The sequence below is a fragment of the Amphiura filiformis genome, chromosome 12 (assembly GCF_039555335.1).
Source record: "Amphiura filiformis chromosome 12, Afil_fr2py, whole genome shotgun sequence".
In the NCBI taxonomy this organism is placed as follows: domain Eukaryota; kingdom Metazoa; phylum Echinodermata; class Ophiuroidea; order Amphilepidida; family Amphiuridae; genus Amphiura; species Amphiura filiformis.
This window is the reverse complement of record NC_092639.1, coordinates 31495065-31517091: the sequence shown is the minus strand read 5'-3', so window position 1 is coordinate 31517091 and position 22027 is coordinate 31495065. Positions and strand designations below refer to the sequence as shown.

At 34.0% G+C, this 22027-nt stretch overlaps 1 protein-coding gene across 1 annotated transcript; it reads left to right on the top strand.

Annotated features, from left to right (window-relative positions):
* Positions 1-2727: 2727 nt before the first annotated feature.
* LOC140166755 (sodium-dependent lysophosphatidylcholine symporter 1-like) lies at positions 2728-20245 on the top strand. Its single transcript, XM_072190249.1, is given in 15 exon segments — positions 2728-2893; positions 6542-6663; positions 7754-7808; positions 9852-9980; positions 10229-10307; positions 10837-10988; positions 12609-12699; positions 13891-14012; positions 14302-14382; positions 14726-14809; positions 15237-15352; positions 16146-16253; positions 18406-18585; positions 19252-19289; positions 19292-20245. Coding segments are annotated over 15 exon segments (1554 nt in total). The 5' UTR covers positions 2728-2755; the 3' UTR covers positions 19351-20245.
* The last annotated feature ends 1782 nt before the right edge of the window (positions 20246-22027 follow it).

The window sequence follows — 22027 nt, the reverse complement described above, 5'->3', positions numbered from 1 at the left end:
ATGTAAATAGAGATGACACGGAATCGTAAATTTATGGAATTTGTTTACGTAGAATCCGTAATCAAAACGTCAGTGTAGTTCCTGATCATCACACCGCTAATTGAATAGAACATTTTTTCAATAGTGTGGTCATTTCAGAGGGTAATCACCTCTTGCCGTAACGCTGTTGCATAACGTCTGAGAATGTGATATGCATGCTGAATATAATAGAACATTCAACATCATGTAGAATACAGTAAGCCAAAGAATTTTGGTACCAGTTATGTTTACCTGTATATCCTAAACAAAGATATATATGTCATAACTGGAACCATCAACCAATAGTTGTATCTTTTTAGCTCAAATTTGAAGACCTCATTTGTTGAAATTGATCAAGAAATAAAAGACACTACGATACAAAAAGCCAAAAAGAAGATGCAAATTGAAAAGTTGCAGTTTGGCTCCATAACATGCCCTATTGATTTGTACACAACGCCTTCAAGCGAACAAGAGAACTAGCGCCGTGCTTCTATTGATTACCATGTTAAAACTAGTGTCGTGCTTTCATTGATTAGAACACAAAAGTGCAACTTTTGATTTCGTTTCTTCATTAGGTTTTGGATCACCGTTTCTTTAATTCTCAACTGATTTCAACAAAATATGGTCTTTAATCAGAGCTAAAGAGCATGGGATTGGCTGCTTGTTTTATTCATTTGACATATGTCTTTTATTTAGGATAATAGTGAGTGAACACAATTGGTACCTTAATTCTTTGGCTTAATGTAGGGTGTTTATGTACATTGACTCAGTTCAAGTATTTGGTAATTTACTTAAATAAAGCACAGCACTTTTCGTAATCTGGATCTGGATCTGGATTTGGATTGATAATCGGCACCGCCTCCTCTGGAGGATCACGCCAATGGGGGGTTAGGTCAGCTGATTAGATACGCTAGTTTAAATGTTCTTTGAGTCTTTCTTTAAAGGATGGTGTAGAAGGTGCCTCAATACTATTCCATTTTCCAGAAACTGGTTATCAGGAAAATCCAATTCTACATTAGCATTAAACTGTCAAATACATTGGAAATTAATAAATCATTACGCTACTAAACAGACTAAACAAATAAGTCCTATTTTGCCATTTGGTTTTTAAAAGGGATTCAGGTATACTATGATCATTATATGCTTTAAGCATGTCACATGTTACCAACTGTCAACATTAAGATCACCAAATGTCAAAGGTAAACGTCCATTTCTGAAAGCTGGATTGAGTAATGTCATCTGATGTTACTGATCCTCATCTGGGTCATATAATTGCCCATGACTTCATGCCGAATTAGTCATTTTCAAAATATAGGCTTACGAGCCTATTAAAGCCATATTGTATTATTTTAGATGAAACAGATTAGCATTTCTTTTCCATAAATGTCAGGTTTTACTGTCAGATATATTCCCTTTTAAATTTGAGCCGAACAACCGAGATAAAGCAAAGAAAATTGTAATTTACTACCTAGCTCCAATGTCGCCAATATGTATCACTCCTTCGCACGCCACGGTCCTTTTGATGTGCGTATTATCACCGTCCCGCATGCCATGTGACTATTATTTCCATCGTAATAATTAAACAACGATTCCAGCGTTTTATTCAAAATCTCGGATTTTCACAAAACTACAGCACCTAAGGTCTTGAATTTTGCAGGGTATGTTAGTTAAATAAAATACATTACAATCGTGTAAAACAGCAGAGAGCGTTCTCAAAATGTTACAATATGGCATTTTAATCAATTATTTAATGATTTAAGGGATCTGGAATGAGCGTTTTGAGCGTTTCGACAGTATTTGAGAGAAATCAGACATATCGAATTGCATTCTGAATACGAAAATGTCTTTCTGATATCAAATAATTTTCATTTTTGAAATTCACGATATAATACAAATTTTATGACAAATTATTAAAATTCGATATTTTCACATTTTTGATATATAACAGTCCTCGAAGTAAATTTGATAAATCTAATGACATATTCTTAAAGTGTATGTAGCTGGGAGGAAAAGCCGACGATCAATTGAAATTTTGACCTTTCATATTGAAGATATGGATTTTTTTTCCAAAAAAACCTAATTATTTTGGTGTTTTGGGAAAAATCCATATCTTCAATACGAAAGGTCAAAATTTTCAATTGATCGTCGGCTTTTCATCCCACCATATAGACTTTAAGTATAAATCATCAGATTTATAAAGTTTACTTCGAGTACTGCTAAATATCTAAAATATCAATTTTTAATGACTTGCCATAAAATGTGTATTTCATTGCGAATTTCAAAAAAACCAAATTATTTGATATCAGAAGAACATTCTTCGTATTCAGAATGCAATTCGATATGTCTGATGTGCTCTAATGTCCTACAATAAATACTGTCCAAACGTTCATACCCCACCCCTTAATATATTCCATTTTTCATATTAGATCTTGGACTACAGGCATCTTCGATGGCACCGTCTTGCAAGTCTGAAACCCAATAATAGGAGTTTCAAAATCCTTTACGAAACCATTGCTTATCGTATTATGAAAGATTTGAACTGAACCAACACACACACAAATATTAAGGTTCGACAATCATTATATCCATAGAAATATTTAAGTAATATTCAAATAGCAGTACAATTCAAACAAGGATTATCTATATTTTATTTTCTCCTGTTATATTTATTACTATTAATGATCTATTTTCAGCATACACCACTTTACAACCACCACAACCACAAAGACGCCGTAAAATGCCATCAATGTCTACTAAAAGGTCCAAAATGAGCGTGTGCAATAAAATTTGTTACGGGTTAGGAGGAGCGCCATACCAGCTTACAAACACTGTAATAGGATTTTATATTTCTGTGTATCTTTTAGACACAGCGGAGGTAAGGTTTTCTTTCAGATATAGTATACTAGTACTACATGACGCACCCTAAAAAGAATTTTTTCGGTGAAAAATCTGTGACCGGTTAAAAATCCGTGAAAAATCTGTGTTTGACTCCTTAAACAAATCAGTCCTATTTTATTTTAGCTAAAAGGGTTTATTATTCATTTGATCATACTATGCAGCATGAGACCTGTTACCAACTGTCAACATTTGACAAAAATTGCCTGAGGCGCAAGTCAATTGCTGGAAAGCTGGACTGAACAAGGTCATTAGTCTAGCGTAACTGAAGTTCGCCTTCTGGGTCATTATATAGCCATTTGCTGTGTGGCCAACGTACATCATTCTTGGTCATTTCAGAATGAGCTATTCTAGTTGAAATCCATACACCCTATGGAAGACACGACCATAATCTTCCACACAGGGGTTTGAATATCAAATGGGATTGCCTGAATGCGTGACTCCATCTGAAGTCTACACAACTTGTGTAGGTGATTAAAGTTATGTCTTCCATAAGGTGTGTGATTTTCAACTGGAATAGCCCAATCCGGCAGGAAATAATGCTGTCAAGAATCTGGCAACTATATAAAGAGGTACCTGTCGCATGAAATGAGTGGTCCCTTTGTTTATAATCATGATAATATAAGTTATTAAAATTAATAGTTACATGCAGGCATGTATCCGGGGCCTGTATCTGTGTTCGTTCTATCATATCATATCATTAGGGATTGGGTATGAATGTTTGGACAGTATTTATTGTGGGACATTAGAGCATTTCAGACATATCGAATTGCATTCTGAATATGAAGAATTTCCTTCTGATATCAATTTTTTTTTTTTAATTCGCAATGTAATACACATTGTATGTCAAATTATTAAAAATTGATATTTTTGATAAAGTAAACTTTATAAATCTGATTATTTATACTTAAAGTGTATGTAGGTGGGATGAAAAGCCGACGATCAAAAAATATGGATTTTTTCCCCAAAACACCAAAATAAATTTTTGGAAAAAAATCCATATCTTCAATATGAAAGGTCAAAATTTTCAATTGATCATCGGCTTTTCCTCCTAGCTACATAGGCCCCTACACTTTAAGAACATATCATTAGATTTATATAATTTACTTCGAGGACTGTTATATATCAAAATATGAAAAATATCAAATTTGTCCTAAAATTTGTATTATATCGTGAATTTCAAAAAATGAAAATTATTTGATATCAGAAAGACATTCTTCGTATTCAGACATGTCTGATGTGCTCTCATGACCCACAATAAATACTGAAAACACTCATTCCAGATCCCTTAAAGTAACCACACAGTTTATTCTGTTTCGAATACAGAGGTTACCAAAAGGTAAAGTTTGCAAACAAACGCATTGGTATGCTTTAATTACTAAACCCATATGCAATTGACGTAACTCTATTACATTTTCACTCTAATACATCTGGTTAGTCCGGTGTTAATACGTGTTGTTTTATCTAATATAGGTCGTTTAACATGGTAATGAACATCAGTTTCTAGTTAATGTAGTCCTCTGGAGTATGGCATCCCAATGTTATGTATTCCGTGGAGTATGCAAGGGAATACTAAACATGCGTAGGATGCGTATTTGTAATCTATATACCGTACAAAAATGTTCTGCACGTGTACTTTACTCGAATAATTAACTTACCGGGAAAAGTTCTTGTATTATATTGATTTTTGTTGGAAATCCGAGTGCTACTTCTGACTGCTTCATGTGTCCCAATCTTTAGTCCGCTCATTACAGGTCTGATAAAAAAATCAACCATGAATTGATGGAGTAGAATATCTGAACCATCGATCAGTTCAAACACACTGCGGAAGCGTTAGCAAATTTGTAATTAGTTTTAAATCCGCAAGCTCAGATTTCCGCAATACATGAATGCAACATGCATTTTATTGTACTGATCCAACTGATCTAACTTCTCTTGTACCCCTTTTTCCTTAATACACTCCAAAATAGTATTTTTTTCTCTACTATGATGTCAATTCCCTGGAGTGTCAATGAATAAATTTAATGATGGTCCCACTCAGAGGTTTGCCCTAATCCATATGTAACACTCTTCTTCCATTATAAATAATGTACATGTATTACATCAGTGGTTCATATTTTTATATGAGTAACCTATATTTGTAAAAGCCTTTGTTGACAATTGGCGCTTTAAATAAGTAGGCTACTACTTTTGTGCCACTGCAATATTAAAGGTATATTACAATATACGGTATAATTTTAACAGAAATATAAATCACAAAGTTCTTGTGTGCAAATCCAGGAATACATTAAGTCGCTGATGTAGTTTCGTGGTACATCATATAGCACTTTCTCAAGTTGAATGTCCAATTCTTCCTTCTGTTGGAATACGACGTTGGTGTCGCAATTTTTGGTGTTCAAGAGCTTGTCATATATATGAGGTAAAAAGTGATTCCCCTCATCCCCTCATCTCTTTTTTTCGAATAGTATTGCTCTGATGAGTTTGACACATCGTTTTTTAATAGCTTCTTCCATGTGTCAATGTTATCATGGTTATGAGTTATCAAGGATAGAGAAAGTTTGGGGAGGAGTATACCAGTAAATGATTCATGTGGGAGAAAAAAACAATAAGAAGAAAAATTAGAATAGAAAAAAACATTGTTCCTGAGAAAGAAACCACTTTCAACATGTCCGTCACTTGTTATTGATTTTGTGACTTACAAGCTCAAATTTTTATTAAATTGTGCCAAACCGCCTTGATATCTGCAGGGACTGCATTGAGACAGTTACAAAGTGCTTTACCAAAAATAAGTTAAAAACGCTGCCTCATTAACAGTATTTTATATTATAAAAGCAAAATTAATGCTTTACATCCCTTATCTATGTTCGAGCTCGTTTAGGCTAGAGTGTCCCTATAACTCTACACCATACACCAATCTACACCATACGTGACATCGACGACAAGAGATGTGATTTATATTAATATGAAACAATTATGAAAATGCTTATAAAAGGTTGCCAGAAAACGTTTAAATGTCGGGTTATATAAAGGGCATATAAAGGGTATAAAATGTTTTCATAACATTCAAAACATTTGTTGATAACCTACTGTAAATATTCTAACATAATGTTATTTACGTGTTGACAAAATATTTTGCAAAAATGTTTGCAAAAATATTTTACAATAACAATTTTAAAACATTTTTAAAATATTGTCCTAGTGTGTTTTCATACGTTTTCTTAACCTTTATATAACCCGACATTTAATGTTATTAAAACGTTTTTATCTGAACTAAAACCCAACCTGTTTAAAACGTTTTAAAAACGTTTTTGAGTTTGCTGGGAACTAAAAAAATCCACAGGACAATATAGAAATTATGTTTTGTCTCAGCTTTCTGTGTTCATACATACCACGTATTTCCGTTTCCTCCCATGTTCTCGACTTTTTGTAATCTTCAGAAAAAAATAAGTAAAAAGTGGTAAAAGTACAATATATTCTCTCTTTCTTTTCTCTGTCTATATTTCTCCTTCCTCACTCACTTTTCGCTTCTTTTACGATTCCTTTTTTCTTCTTTTTTTCATTATCTCGATTGTATTTCGTCCTTACTCTATGACTCAATAACACACTTGTTTCCAATTATTTACTTCAGATTCCTCCAATCTACGCAAGTCTGATCATATTCCTTGGTAGATTATGGGATGCTATGTCAGATCCGTTGGTAGGAAGGCTTGTCACAAAATACAACACAAGATTTGGAAAACTGAAACCTTGGTAAGCAGAGGATGATAATAATAAGTAATAAACCCGTTTTGATTGAAAAGACAGCCCCGTGTAACATTTCAAGGATATTTGTTTCATATGACGATTCTATATAAAAACAAAACAAAATGAAAATGCCGAAAGATTGCCGTGCCTCAACTTTTGTCGTAAGTAAACAAGTAAAATAATACGTATGTATACGGATTTTTATCATACGCATCCAAATACATATAACTGTCGAAACACAAAACATTAAAGGAAAAAGCAAATAAGTCTGATTGATTCGTTTTTATAATACTTAGGTACAAAATTAATTTTATTTATTTATCGAGGTTAAGTTTTTCGTGTGGAAGTGGATGTGGTAAATTGCTACACTCCACAGACGAACAACTATATAGAAGTTTCGTTCAAATCGGAACAGTCTTTATTCTCGGCCCCTATTTGAGCCTAAAATCTACCGCATACACTTTGCACAGGAAACTCATAACTGTTATCCAAAGTAAAGGAAAAACACCGTGATACACTGGCATTAAACTTTGAATCTTGGTAAACTGCGCGACTACTGATGGTAAAACAAATAAGTTAGATTGCCATACCTATTAAGATTTAAACAAAGCAAAAAGTAAGCTGAACTGGTAAATAGTGTTTACCGGAAATATATACTAAGGAGACTATTCGTTTATATTTGATAATTTGGAATTATATTCTATTGACAAAGTGGTTTGCAAAAAATACAAAAAAAAAAAGAAATAATATCAAAACGCTACAGAAGCATAAAACGATCACAGAGTATGTTGACAATAAAAAAACACTTTTTATGTGGGTGGTTTAACAAAAATATATGTATATTATACAGTAGTTATACAACTAAACATCTCAAAAAAAGTAACTAACCCCCCCCCCCCTTAAATAATGTGCATTATTTAAAAAGGAGCTTTCATATTCCAAATCTGTAAAATGCGTTGGAAGCATAATTTATTTCTGCACATTTTGACACCTCATTTGCAGCAATTGACTAAATATTGACATCACAGCGTACATTTACATCAATGTAACCCAAGATTTGAAAGTTGCAGTAAATTGTATTGATTTTTGTATTCAGTGTAATGGAAGGAAATCTGTGTCATGATATCTTGGTGTTTTTGTATTGTAAAAATGTGTGCAACTTTCAAATCGGGACCTCACTACATTAAATTGGCCGGTGTTTTATTGTTTTCTGGGCTATCGTATCAAATGAGGTGTCAAAATGCGCAGAAATCAATTTTGCTTCCAATGCATTTACAGATTTGTAATACAATACCCCTTTTGAATAATGGCCATTATTTAAGGGGGTGAGTTACTTTTTGAGATGTTTACTTGTTACTTGTTTACTACTCAGCAAGCTGTAGTATAGTCAATAATAGCTATTCTAAAAACCTTTTGAATTGGATCCAAGGACTTGCTACCTTATCTGTGGTCAAATGCTCTGCAAAATATTGAATTGACAACAAGGAAACACAGAACATTGTTATGAATAACGTTATAAAGAATGCATACAAGAGGTTACCCAGCAAACACAAAACGTTTTCGACATCATTCGCAAATGCTTATAAAAGGTTGTCAGAAAACGTTTAAATGTCGGTTTATATAAAGGGTACATTAATGGTATAAAAACGTTTTCATAACATTAAATAACATTTGTTGGTAATTTACTGCACAGCAAACACAAATGTTTTACAGAAAACATTTAAATGTCGGGTTATACATGTATAAAGGGTATAAAAACGTTTAATAACATTCCAAATACATTTTTGAAAACTTGGTACAAATCATTCCTAAAACAGAATGTTATTTTGGGGTTGAAAAAATATTTTGCAAAAAATGTTTGCCCAAAATATTTACAATAACGTTTTTAAAATGTTTTCACGACCTTTATATAACCCGACGTTTAAATGTTATTAAAACGTTTTGTAAAATACATTTAAGAACATTTCTGTGTTTGCTAAGTGCAAATATTTTAACATAATGTTATTTAAGTGTTGACAAAATATTTGGCCTAAAATGTTTGTAAAAATAGTTTACAATGACATTTCGAAAACATTTTTAAAAATATTGTTGTAGTGTTTTTTCATACAAAACGTTTTAAAACGTTATCATGACCTTTATATAACCCGACATTTTAATGTTATTTACCTAAACCAAAACCAAAACCCAAACTATAACTTATTTAAAACGTTTTAAAAACGTTTTTGTTTTTGCTAGGTAACCAGTTGCGAGTATTTTAAGAGGAACCCCCACCTGAGCAGTTTTCTGGGATGAACCAAGCTCTGCCTGGTCATCCAATTAATCAGTGACAAGGTTATCTCTGCATTTGACAGGTGCTAATTGATGTTTAAATGTTATTACATCAATTAGCACCTGTCAAATTCAGAAAGAACAGTCACTGATTAATTTGATAACCAGGCAGGTTTGGTCCACCCCAGAAGAACTACTCTGGCGGGGCTTCCTCATTAAGATTTTAATCTTCTCCCCATTCTAGAAAAATACAAAACTACTTTTTTTTAGATTTAAAAAATATTATTCTGTTTTGCCAAATGAAACATAGCTAAATCCTAATCCTTTAATTAGTTCTAACTGACAATAAAAGTCAAATTTTAGGGAAATTTTAGGGAATAAGGACCCAAAACAGCCGCCGTTTTTAGTCAGGGGTTTTAGTGTGTTTTTCGTATGTTGTGACACGCCAGCCCAAAGATTTGTACTAACACCACTTTCAGGTTATGCATTCTAATTTTGTAACACATTATTTTCGAATATATTTCATAACCAATTCTCATAACTAACATAAAATATTAAACTTTTGAGCAAACTACAAATTTTAAATGCTGTTGACTGAAATTGTCAGAAATCATGTAAAATTGCATGTTTTGGCTCATTTCGCCTGGAAATACAACACTATTTAAATTTCACTTTTATTGCCTGTTAGAAATAACTAAAGCTACGTTTCATCTGGCAAAACAGGATAATATACTTGAATCCAAAAATATTAGCGCTGTATTTTTCTGGAATGGTGAGTAGTAGCAACTCTAAAACGACAACAAAAGGAAACTTTTTTAATAAAGGAAATTTTTAGGAAATACATTTTTAAATCATGTATAATGATTGAGTGTTTCTGCTTCAATACACGATGTATTTATTTGTATTTCTATTTTTATTACATTTAGGATGTTTTAGGGACGCCGTTAGCAGTGACATCATATTTCTGTATTTGGTATATTCCTGAAACAAATAATTTATTTAACAAAGTCATCTGGTATTTGATGTTTTATTGTGCCTTTCAAACATTCCTCACGGTAAGGGTTGTAATACTAATTTGTCTTTCATATCAATAAAAATCAGATAAAAATCGGGATAAAAAAGGTTAAATGTATTATCCATACTAGTCTTGAGCAGAACAGTTAACCGGCACATTAAAAAAAACCTCTCTGGGTCTTAAGAATGGCTTTGAAATTAAGAAGGTACGACAAACGGAAAGTAATTTATACAATGGTCACAACTTTATTTGTTTTCTTGTTCATGTTATGTGTGTTTTGTTTTTCAGTTTTATCAAATGCCGTTTGGTACTTTATCTTTATTTGTTACCGATAAACCAGAGGAAAGAGAAGGTGCTGTTATGATAAGTAAGTCACTCCTGCAAACTGCGATCTTGCGTTCGACCACAGTACGAGAGGTGCGAGTTCGAACCCTGGCGGTGGTTTAGTACGCTCTCTTGGGAAAAATTGAGTTAGCTTGAAATTCCCATGGCCAAGGAGCTTACTGGTAAATGTAACCCGTACGAAACTCAGGGAGCTGATCTTGGTTGAGAAGTTCCTTTTTGGATTGTCTAGGGTATGCACTATTGAAGCTACAGAGTACTTATGCTGTTGTTAAATGGTTTATGGAATGATGTGGGCCGTAGTGGTCAGTGACAACCTGTAAGGTATACTGAGGCTTGTGGATCAACGTCTAGGCGCTGTGCCTGTGCGTAGCGCACTATAAATCACCGCGCTTTTATAAAAATAAAAAAAAGCGGTCACGGTGGTATTAATATTTTTGTGTCTGTTATCCTAAGTAAAGAGTGTTTTACTAGTATACCGTATTTGACTCACATAGAAGATTAATTAAAGCACAAATATTCACTATAGGTAATGATTTCAAATATATTTATAGGAATGTTCGTCGAACTGTTCGCTAATGTCCTGGGCAACGTTATTATGGGCCAGTCTTTATCCCTCTACGTCGATGCAAGGGTAGAAAACCCCGGATGTCAGCCAATCAACGAAACAAAGGTCACTGTACCACCAAGGGTGCTCGAAGTCCGGGTAAGTTCACGCTGTAATTGTTTGTATGAACGGTCAAGTGTGTAGGGACACATAGAAGTTTAATATTTTCCCTATCGTAATAAACCAATGAAAGGTTGTAAAGTGCTGTCAAGATTGGTCTGCGAGGTGAAGGCAATCAAAGTATCGAAATCACATTAGACGCCCACATACACAGGACAAAAACAAATTAATTTGCTATAGGAATAGCGATATTTTACTAGCCAATTTGAGCGAGTATTACTTCCTACTTCCGAACATTCATTTAGCCAATCACTGCTGTTTATAGAACGTCAAAACCATACACATTTGCACTACGGCACTCAATATTAGCATTTAAAAGCAAAAGAGTACAATCATAGATAAAGTAAATAATGAATGAGCATTTACGAAGAGATGTCGTCAACAGTTTCAATGTGTTTAGCAATTTTGATATGATCTAGACGATTGCTTTGGATGTTGTAATTATTCAGCGTGACATGAAAGTGACCTATTAGCTATCGGAATTTGTGTGGTTGGGGGGGGTGTAGACATCTACCTTCATGATAAGTTTTTGTTGAGGCGGTAACCTGTGCCGTCTAACCATATTGAACTGTAAGACTTATCAGTTATAAAAGTCGTTGGCCTTGCCGGCGTGAACTCTATCGGTGTTAATTATTTGGTCTTATGTGAGCAAAATAAGGAATCGCATTATGAATAACAATTACCGTTCTTGTTGCAATAACGTGGGGAATTAGTTTGTCCTAAACGTTGCTTGCGGTTGTATGTATTCCAGATTCATAACACACTGCTTGTTTTAGTGTAGGTGGCCTTACAAATTATAAGGGTTGGTTCCGGTGTGCTCTTGTAGAATTATGTTTATCAAGTTTTAGTTCAAAGTATTTACTTTGCAGCTATTGCGGATTTTAAAGTTTGTGTGCAAATATGAATCAACCAATCATTACCCACAGTGCATTGTGATTATTTATAAATTATCTTCTTTTACTTTTTCAGTATAAAAAGAAACAACATCTGTAATATATCTTGCAATGTGTCAAAATTGTCTAAAATATGGAACAATATTTAATACATTGATTTAGTTTTGTTATAATTATAGTATCAGAAATAACGAATTTGTCCCACCCAATGTGTAACGAGAAAAAAAAACTCCGCATAGAAAAGTATATACCGTCCTCATGCCAATGATGTTCTTCTTATTGCTGTTGTCCGTTTTGCAATTGTTGTTTTAAAGACATCAAACGGAATATGCCTTTTCGAAGTATGGCGTACACAAAAGGAGGGCAGTCTTCAATTCAGGTAAACCCGGCAAATTCAAATGACTTTACCCACTTCGTGCAGCGCCATCCTATTGTGTCCGCCCCATATCTCGAAAAGGCTAATGGATCACTGTCCATCACGGAAGCTGCCAGCTTCATTATGTGTTTAGAATGCTAAGCTTTATTACATATGCATGCTTAGAAACAAGAGCATAACCCCTTGATATGGTACCCTTTTCCTCAGTAATACATATACAATGGGTATGATGGTTTCAAGCTTGGCAAGAAACAACTTTGTACCTCATCTAATTAAAGAGAAATGGAATATCATGTTGTTTTGTTTGTTTTTCTGTTTTGTTTTTGATAGGGACAAGCCTACATGATTGGTGCAGGGACTATTGGTGGAATTTTCCTGATATGCGCAATGGCTGTTATATTTGGAACAAAAGAACACAAATGTAGGTATCATCAAATTCTTTAACTGGGATAGTAACTTTTATTTTATAACAAGACTATTGTATTGTGATACGTGGTAAAAACACTCAAGCGGAGTGTAATACAATGGTATTGCGAAAAGTGGTAAACCTTCGTTGTTTTTTACATTTTAATATATATACAATGCTAAATGCGATAGGTTGTAAAATTAATGTATATTATACAATGGTATTGCTAGAAGTGGTGAAACTGTAGAGTATTATAAAATGGTATTGCGAGCAGTGGTAACACTACATTATTATATTGGCATATTGATATAATGGTATTGCGAGAAGTTGTAAAACTATATTATCTGGCAGGGTGATATACATTGGTATTGCTAGAAATGGTATAGACTACATTACTTGGAAAACAATGTTGATGGTATTGTGAGACGTATAGTGCAATAATGGTAATGGCAGTGACATTTCAACAATGTACATTGCCTGGCAGAGTAATATACAATAGTTATATGAGAAGTAAAACTACTTGTTTTTTGTATTTGAGACTGAAAACTACAGTGAGCAAAGAATTAAGGTACCAGTTGTGTTTACTCCTGTATATCCTAAATAATGACAAATGTGTCAAATTTAAAACAAGCAACCAATGCCTGTACTCTTTAGCGCTTATTTAAGACCTTATTTGTTGAAATTGGTTGAGAATTAAAGAAACGGTGATCAAAACCTAATGAAGATACTAAATAAAAAAGTTGCACTTTTGTGTTTTAATCAAAGAAAGTACAACGCTAGTTTTTCGTGCTAATCAATGAAAGCACGGCGCTACTTCTCTTGTTCGCGAACGCTTTGTGTACAAATCAATAGGGCATGCAATGTGGCAAACTGCAACTTTTTCATTTGCATCTTCCTTGGGTTTTGGATCGTCGTGTCTTTATTTCTTGAACACTTTCAACAAATGAGGTTTTAAAATCGAGATAAGCGATGCAGTTATTGGCTGTTGGTTCCAATTAAGACATATCTGTCTTAGTTTAGGATATACATGGGGTGAACGTAACTGGTACCTTAATTAGTTGGCTTGCTGTATATAGAGCTACAATGAAATATGCAATTATTGTATCGCAAAGAAATTGTCAAACTATAATTATTATGAACAGGGCAAAATACAATGTTTTTGTGTTAACCATTAATGTTAAACATTATGTTCCCTGTGATGCATAGTTAACAAACCATTCATAATACCAAGAGAGGAGCCATTTCTGAAAGCCATTAAGAGAGTGGTTACGTTCAAACCATGGTTACTGCACGTTGGAACATTCTTAAGTTTTATCATATCACTGCAGGTAAATGTTTTTCTTGCAAAAAAATTTATAAAATAAAAATATGATCTAGAATGTTTTATTTTGTTGCAAAAGAAAACATCACATTTGCAAGTTAATATTTTGAATAATATTTAAAACTATAGCCAAATAAATTAGTCCTTTTATTAAATTTTCTCTTTTTACCCTTTAACTTCCTTTTGTATACATATTGCACTGGCCTTCTTCGTTTGTCTTCTTGTCTTTCTTATTCACCTGCTGTCCTAAAATTGAATATTTACCATAGTTTAAATATATATTTCTCTTTTTTCAGATTGTGCAGGGAAATTTTGCGTTATTTAATAAATACACAGTTGGTCTTTACAACTATCAAAATGCCATTATTCTTGTTTTGGTAAGTATCAACACAATGTACACAAGCTGCATTGAAGCAAATAAACATGTGTTGTTAATGTTAAAATAAAGTGTCCGTTCGCTTTTAGAGATGCGATGTTTTGCAAACCGTTTACGAAATTGCGGAGTAAAAATTAAAATATTATATTGCATATTGCTACAGTTTCTGTCATAAGTATAGTTCGATGTCGGTAGTTAAAGTTTAATTTATTTTCTGCCCTGGAATATGCTAAAATGCGTAAGACTGACCTGCGGATTACATTTTAAGTTTACACATTCAAGGAAGCTCTGTAATCAATCAACAACTATTAATAATAGGATTCTTTTTCCACATTCCCCTTTAGTTATCTGCCTTCGGGTTTGTTCCTTTTTGGAACAAATTTAAAACATGGTATGGGAAAAAGGCGACGCTTGCAGTTGGAATGCTGGTAGGTAGATTATTATACATAAGTTAATTGAGGTCATTGATATTACTAAAACATGTAAAAGATCATAGTAAAACGTTTCCTAATATAAAAGCAGCGTATCCAAACGGTAAAGAAATTTGACTCTGATGCAAAAGGTCCACTGTTCAATTCCCTGGTGGAAGCTAATATCAAAAATATCTAAACAGCTCTTGTCGTGGGGCTGGTGTAGTGAATGACAAAGCTCTCGCCATCAGTTCCGATCAGGGTATTGCTTGGCTGTTTTATACCATACCCTGGGCATCATTGCTTGTTATATTATTCCTAATTGCACATATTCCATCTTTTTTTAACCAAACTTGAATTAAGTTATTTACACAATCATTTTAATTATTTAAAGTAGCGTCATATAACGTGATTACTTTGCCTTAATTACCATTAACTTTGACAGCCGACGTTTCCGCTAATAATAATATGGGGCACGATACAGGAAGGTGATATATGGCTTCAGTATGTATGTTGTGTAATTATGGGTAGCTCTCTGGCGGTGGTCCAGCTGGCTCCTTGGTAAGTCAGATTTACCATAATTATCAGTCTGTGTTTAAGGCAACTTCGTAGAACAATTTAAAATGAAAGTTCTAGTATTAGTAAGACATTGGAGGGCATTTTAGTAAAGATCTTTCCAATTTCTGTAATGGATAGGTAATGCGTATTTTAACTTAAGAGAGTAGTCACATATACCCATAAAATCAGTACTTTGTATGCATTTCAGAAACTCTTTGACTTAAATGAAAAGTTAAAGTTCATTATGCAAAATGTGTTACCCTACAAGTAATTGAACCCTTCGTAGAATTTTTAACATATTGTTAACATCTAACCTGTAAGGAAAAACACTTTCGGTGAAACTTGATAATTATGTACCACATCACATACATTTCGTGATAAGAGGTGCGCTGCTTGGGGAACACAGTCAAATTCCTTCGTAATACTAAGTGGCCAAGGAGGTCCGTATAATGTACCCAATATTTGGCTTTTCTATTTATTGCGCATAAACACCCAGATTTTGTATGTGTAATTGATTGACTGATTGAGTATACCTCATGTGTATCTTAGTACTCGTTGTGTATCTTAGTACTATTTGAATTTAATACAGCATCTAATTGTGGCGCACCCATGCGGTATCACCCAAGAAGTGTCTCTTTGATCACACGTTTACCGCATGGTTATCAACTACACGAAACTCAATGTGTTGACGTCAAGTTACTTAATGGGTATTCCGGATATACCCCAAAAAGGAATTCTACAAGCACATCTCATGCATTTATAATAGCATACTTTTCAAAATATTCTCCACATACAGGGCCATGGTTCCAGATGTCATCGATGCCTTTCTACTGGAGACCAACTGCAGTTATGAAACTATATTCTTCACATTTTATGTAATGTTTGTTAAATTTGCGGCTGGAATGTGCCTTAGTGCTTCAACATTTTGCTTGGGTAAATATTCAGCTTTCTTATTGCGATGTTCCTCTGTAGATATGAACGTAATTGCATCCGACGGGAGTATTAGACCCAAGAGTTCTTTAAGCCTTAACATTCTGAGCCAAGTCAGCACAAAACTTGTTGCACTAATATCACCGAAATCAATGTCAGGTTAAGGTGGCTGTGTACTCTCAGACATGCATGTAGTAAAAGTGCAATAACTTTGTAATTATTCGCGCAAGACATATAAAAGTATACATTTTTATGACGGCAAGACATCAATAAATCTTAATATAAATACAGATTTGGGGTAAAAACAACAATTATGAAGAAAATCACAAAAAAGTGAGTTTTTTGGCAATATTTGTTAGGTACATCATAACAAAAAACACTCTTTCCAAAATATTTTATTTTGTTTTTAGCTCAATCTTGAGGCTCCATTCCAAAAACGGTTTTTTTTTTTTTGATATTGGCCTTATTTTTTGAGATATTAACCATATAAGGCATCAAATTGAACTATTTAAAATTCACAAACGCCTATTTGCACAAAATGATGCCTAAAATCAGAAATAGACCAAAATATAAAAAAATGAGAAAACCGTTTCTTGAGTCGATCATGCTTTTCACGATGATCATATTTGCTTACCTATAGATGCTGTATTTATTGAGTTATCGTGTACCTAAATCGTCATTTTACCGAGAAAATGAACATTGAAATAATGGCCGTTAAAGTTTAAAGTGGTCACATTTTGCCCTTTCATCGAATCTCGCAGGAGAATGCGGCAGTTTTCGTTTTTCTACCTTATATTATGTGAACATCGGGTAAATCCACAGCCCGTTGAGAAGTTTAAGCGAAATCCATTCATAACTTGATATTCAAATCGAGGAAAAGAACTTGAAAAAACCCACATTTTATCAGCTAAAACGGAGCCATTTGACCACTTGAAATTAGTGTTTCCAAAGGATGCGCCACGCATGCAGATAAGCGTCGCGTATGCGTAGCGTATCTGTGCGTTAACAAATTGCGCGATACGCAGCGCGATGCGTTGTTGCGCGCGTGTCACCCCGTTGATACAACAAAGATTTTCTCTCTTTTAAAATTGCAAACACGAATGAAATAGTGAAATAAAATACATAAAATAGCGCAGTTGGAGTTTATAAATCTGGATTTTCTTTCCTTGTATTTATAAAAAACATAACAAAGTAACAAATATCAAAAAAGCTCAATTTTGCGAAAGAAACAACGTCTTGAGTACACAGCCGCGTTAATAATCCCACTTGATAGATGTCGCCCTATTCGCCGTAGAATGGAAGGTAATTAAATACCACAGCAACATGTTAAAACCCTTTGCGATGTTCTCTGTTGCTAATGTAAGTTATATTGCTATATCAAAATTCGACACGATTAAGTTTTTTTTCATCCTTTTTATAAAATTATGTCAAGTTATGCGAAGAAATATTCTTTAATTTTAAAGGGGGAATTGTTTTTTAACCCTTTAAAACGGTATTGCTAGAAGTGGTAAAAATGTATTATCTGGCAGGGTGATATACATTGGTATTGCTAGAAATGGTATAGACTACATTACTTGCAAAAAACAATGTTGATGGTATTGTGAGACGTATAGCGCAATAATGGTAATGGTAGTGGAAAAAAATGATAAATGCTTATTAATAGCCTTACAAAGTTACAGCCCGTAACCTGTTTTACATCCATGCGGAGATTGGTGTAAAGACATTGTGCGCAGAGCAACAATACTGTAGGTTGCAAAATAATTTCGATTTCTTTCGATATTCAGTCATGCAAGAACCTTTCAATAGTTCAAAATTTGCACATTATCAGAGACATTATCGGATACATTACTAATAGTGTTTGGTGAATAGATTATGTAGCTAAGTGCAGCGCTAAATTACATTTAAGTACGGAGTTCGTCAATCGTAATGTTCGTCAATTCTCATTTTCCTGTCCAAAATAAGCTTGGTAGCTCGTGAAATTTATACGCCTAAATTGACACCATTTAACAGACGAAGGGGTTCAAGAAGACATTCTCCCACCTTGCTGTATAATGGGCAGGTGGTACAGTGTGAACTTGAAACTGTATCCATTCACTTTCCTGTTTTGTATTTTCTCTCTGTTCTAGTGTCGTAGCTGGTTACGAAACGCGAGCATGTGAGCAACCTGAGTCTGTTATACTTATGTTACGTTTGTTAGTCACCGTTGTACCCACTGCTGGCTTGCTACTTGGTTATATTTTCCTCTGGCATTATCCAATTGATGAAGAGGTCCGACAGAAGAATCAAACAATAATGGAGATTTGGAGGTATGCTGTCTTTTTTTTTTTCTTTAAACTGGTTATAACTATATTGTGAAATAAAATATGCTTGTTGGTTAACCCTTGTATCACTGACGTATTTCTTTTTGGTTTTCTAAGGTAGATAGGGTAGCCCGCATGGATTTGTAAACAAAACTTCCTGTACTATTATTACACTGGAATCAAAGAATAGCCCCGGCATCCAGTGATAAAAAAATAAGTACCAGCTTGTTCAATATTGTGCCGTTATAACATCACAATGCGAGTGCGCCTTCGCAAAATAGAAAAATATGGCTATGTACAAATCATATGCCAACAATGTAGAAAAATAATCGTGCAAACATACGATTTTCACCGGATTTTTGGCTGAATAGAGCAAAAATAAAAGGCAATCAAGTGCTTTTACAACTCCTCTGACACAATAAGTTTAGCCGACCACCCTGCCCTCGATTACCGTGGTAGGGCAAACTTTGTTTCGCTATAACGATCTCAAATGATGGACTTAAGATTACCTCAAGTCATTTGGGCAATATAACAATAAGCGTTTTTAACCACCATAGCATCGATAAGGGAAGGAGTTCATACCCTTTCCATAAGACGAGGATTTTGTTTTCTTGGTTCATTTGTTGGTATTTACTTTAAACCTCTCTTCTTATATCTTTTTGTATACAATAGGGACGATACAGACGTAAGAAGGAAGACTACTTTATTCCGATCAAAGAACAACGATCACGGTCACGGTCCATGCGTACCTCTACCATGAGTTTCATGTGAAAACCCGCACATGCTATGTTGATGATTTCTGTACGTATAGATGTGTATTTATGAAGGAGAGCAAGATAGTTTGTCATGTTTCTATGTTGTTCCTTTCTATGTTGTGCCAACATCTGACATTGAGAACAACATCTGCCATTTCGATAATGTGAACATTGTATTGGAGGGATGTTGAAAGTGATCTTCAAATGTGACCAAATTTGGAAACCAAATTTCAAAATCGATCCAGTAGAGTCGAGAAGAGTATTAAACGTGGTACGATTCTGAGGTTACCACTAGCCTACCACTTAACCGTAAAAATATAATGTGCTCTAATGCCACTCTTGTTCATTTCAAAATAACAAAAACGTAGCCCTATATGCAAAGAGCATTGTAAGTGGTCGAAACACATTCTGGTTGCTTAGTGCTTAGAAATGAGAAGGGATGCCACGTCGCGTCATCTATCTATGCGTTCAATATGTAAGCTATGTCGTCTGCCCTCAATACTGAAATGAACGATGTTGATTGAAAGCGATGAAACGATGGGGTGCGTGCGTTTATTTGTTCGTCTTAGGTGTATTTTATGTAAATGTGTAAGTCCAGTGATTCAAGTGCAGCTACCAGAGTGCACACGTGGACAGGTGGCATTGTCATATTGAATGTAAATGATTTGTATTACCATTTGGACATTCCATACTTTCTCATTATACCCAGCAAACAAAAAACGTTATATTTTCGCTTTTGGTTTAGATAAAACATTTTAATAACAATAAATGTCGGGCTATATTAAGGTCATGAAAAGGTTTTAAAACACACTGCAACAGTATTTTTTTAATGTTTTCAAAATATTATTGTAAAACTATTTTTTTGCAAACATTTTCCGCCAAATATTTTGTCAACACTTAAATACCATTATGTTAAATCATTTACAGTGAGTTATCAAAATGTTTTTAATGTTATGAAAACAATTTATACCCTTTATATAACCTTTCTATAACCCGACATTTTAACGATTTCGGACAACCTTTTTTTAACCTTTTGCGAATGATGTCGAAAACGTTTTGTGTTTGCTGGGTATTTTTACAAAGCTCGTGAACAATTACCTGAACCATTATGTAAGTTGTATCATCTACCCTAAATACTGAAATGAACGATGGTGAAAGCGCTGAAACGATGGAGTGGGTATTTTTGCCTCACGTGTAGTTTTGTGTTTAGGTAGGAGGTGGGGTGGGTTTGTGCACAGGCGTTCAAAAAGTGTCCACCTTTAAGGGGCACAGGATCACTCAAAGTCGGAAATTTTAAACATTATTTTGTATTGTATCTTTAAAAGTAATGATGATAAATTCATAAAAGTATACATTTTCAGAAAAGAAATGACACAAGGAATCCAACTAGCACAGCAGATTTCTGCAAAAATGAGCAGTTTTTGAGAAAAGCACCACCAATTTTTCGGTCCGCCATAACAACTTACCCAAAATATCAAAATGGATGAAAATTGCATATTTGTGTGCTAAAGACACGCATCTAGAAAGTGTGTTTTTTTAATTTTGAATTTTTTCTTCGTTTTAAAACTATGGGTCAAAAAATATCAAAATTTGACCTTTTTTTCAATTTTGACCAAAATTTAAGATAATTTAAGGTATGTTTTCAAAACGAAGAAAAAATTCAAAAATTTGAGAAAACACTTTCTAGATTTGTGTCTTTAGAACACAGATATGCCACTTTTGTCAATTTTGATATTTAGGGTAAGTTGTTATGGCGGACCGAAAAAAATTGGCATGGAAATTTAATTTTGGCGCTTTTCTCAAAGAGTGCTCATTTTTGCAGAAATCTGCCGTGCTAGTTGGATTCCTTGTGTCATTTCCTTTCTGAAAATGTATACTTTTATGAACTTATCATCCTTACTTTTTAAAGATACAATACAAAATAATGTTTAAAATTTCCCACTTTGAGTGATCCTGTGTGCCACCTGTGTGGACAGGTGGTATTGTCATATTGTATGTATTGTATGTAAATTATGATTTATATTACTCGTTGGACATTCCATAGTTTGTATAGGTATTACATACATAGACAGTATTTTTACTATATTCGGGAAAATTTTGTATTTCCTTTAATATCGGCATACATTGTATTTCATACTCTATGAGCAGGATAGCTGGTGGTTATTGTATTTGTCAAATCTAACTAAATGTAAATGCAATTAAAATTCATAAAACTATCAAGCTTACGTAAGAGCCAGTTTTGTTTTACAAACATTACAAAGAAACGTGATTCGTTTTTGCTTAGTTTAGCACTAAGGTGTATTATCATTTAGCAACATGTTAAACTGACTGTTCCTTAGTTAAATATACATACAAAAATACAAAGACCACAGATGGAAATTGTCTTCTGCTTTCACCAGTTGATTGCCACCTGTCTTGGGGAGTTTCGGCCTTCTTATAATTAAGACTCCCTCGAGGTGGGGGCCGGCAGTAAAAATCACCACCTCCCGCTGGTGAGCTACTAATTTTAGCAACATGTTAAACCATAGACTCTGCTTACTGTTCCTTATACAGATACACATTGGCTGTTATCTGGGGCTGTTGTAGATGATTAGAATTGTTAAAAAACAAACTTCGGACTTGTGAGTCACGGTTTCACCTGTCATGGACGATAGGCATCTTCAAAATGACGATATTTAACCTTTAGTTGTTGT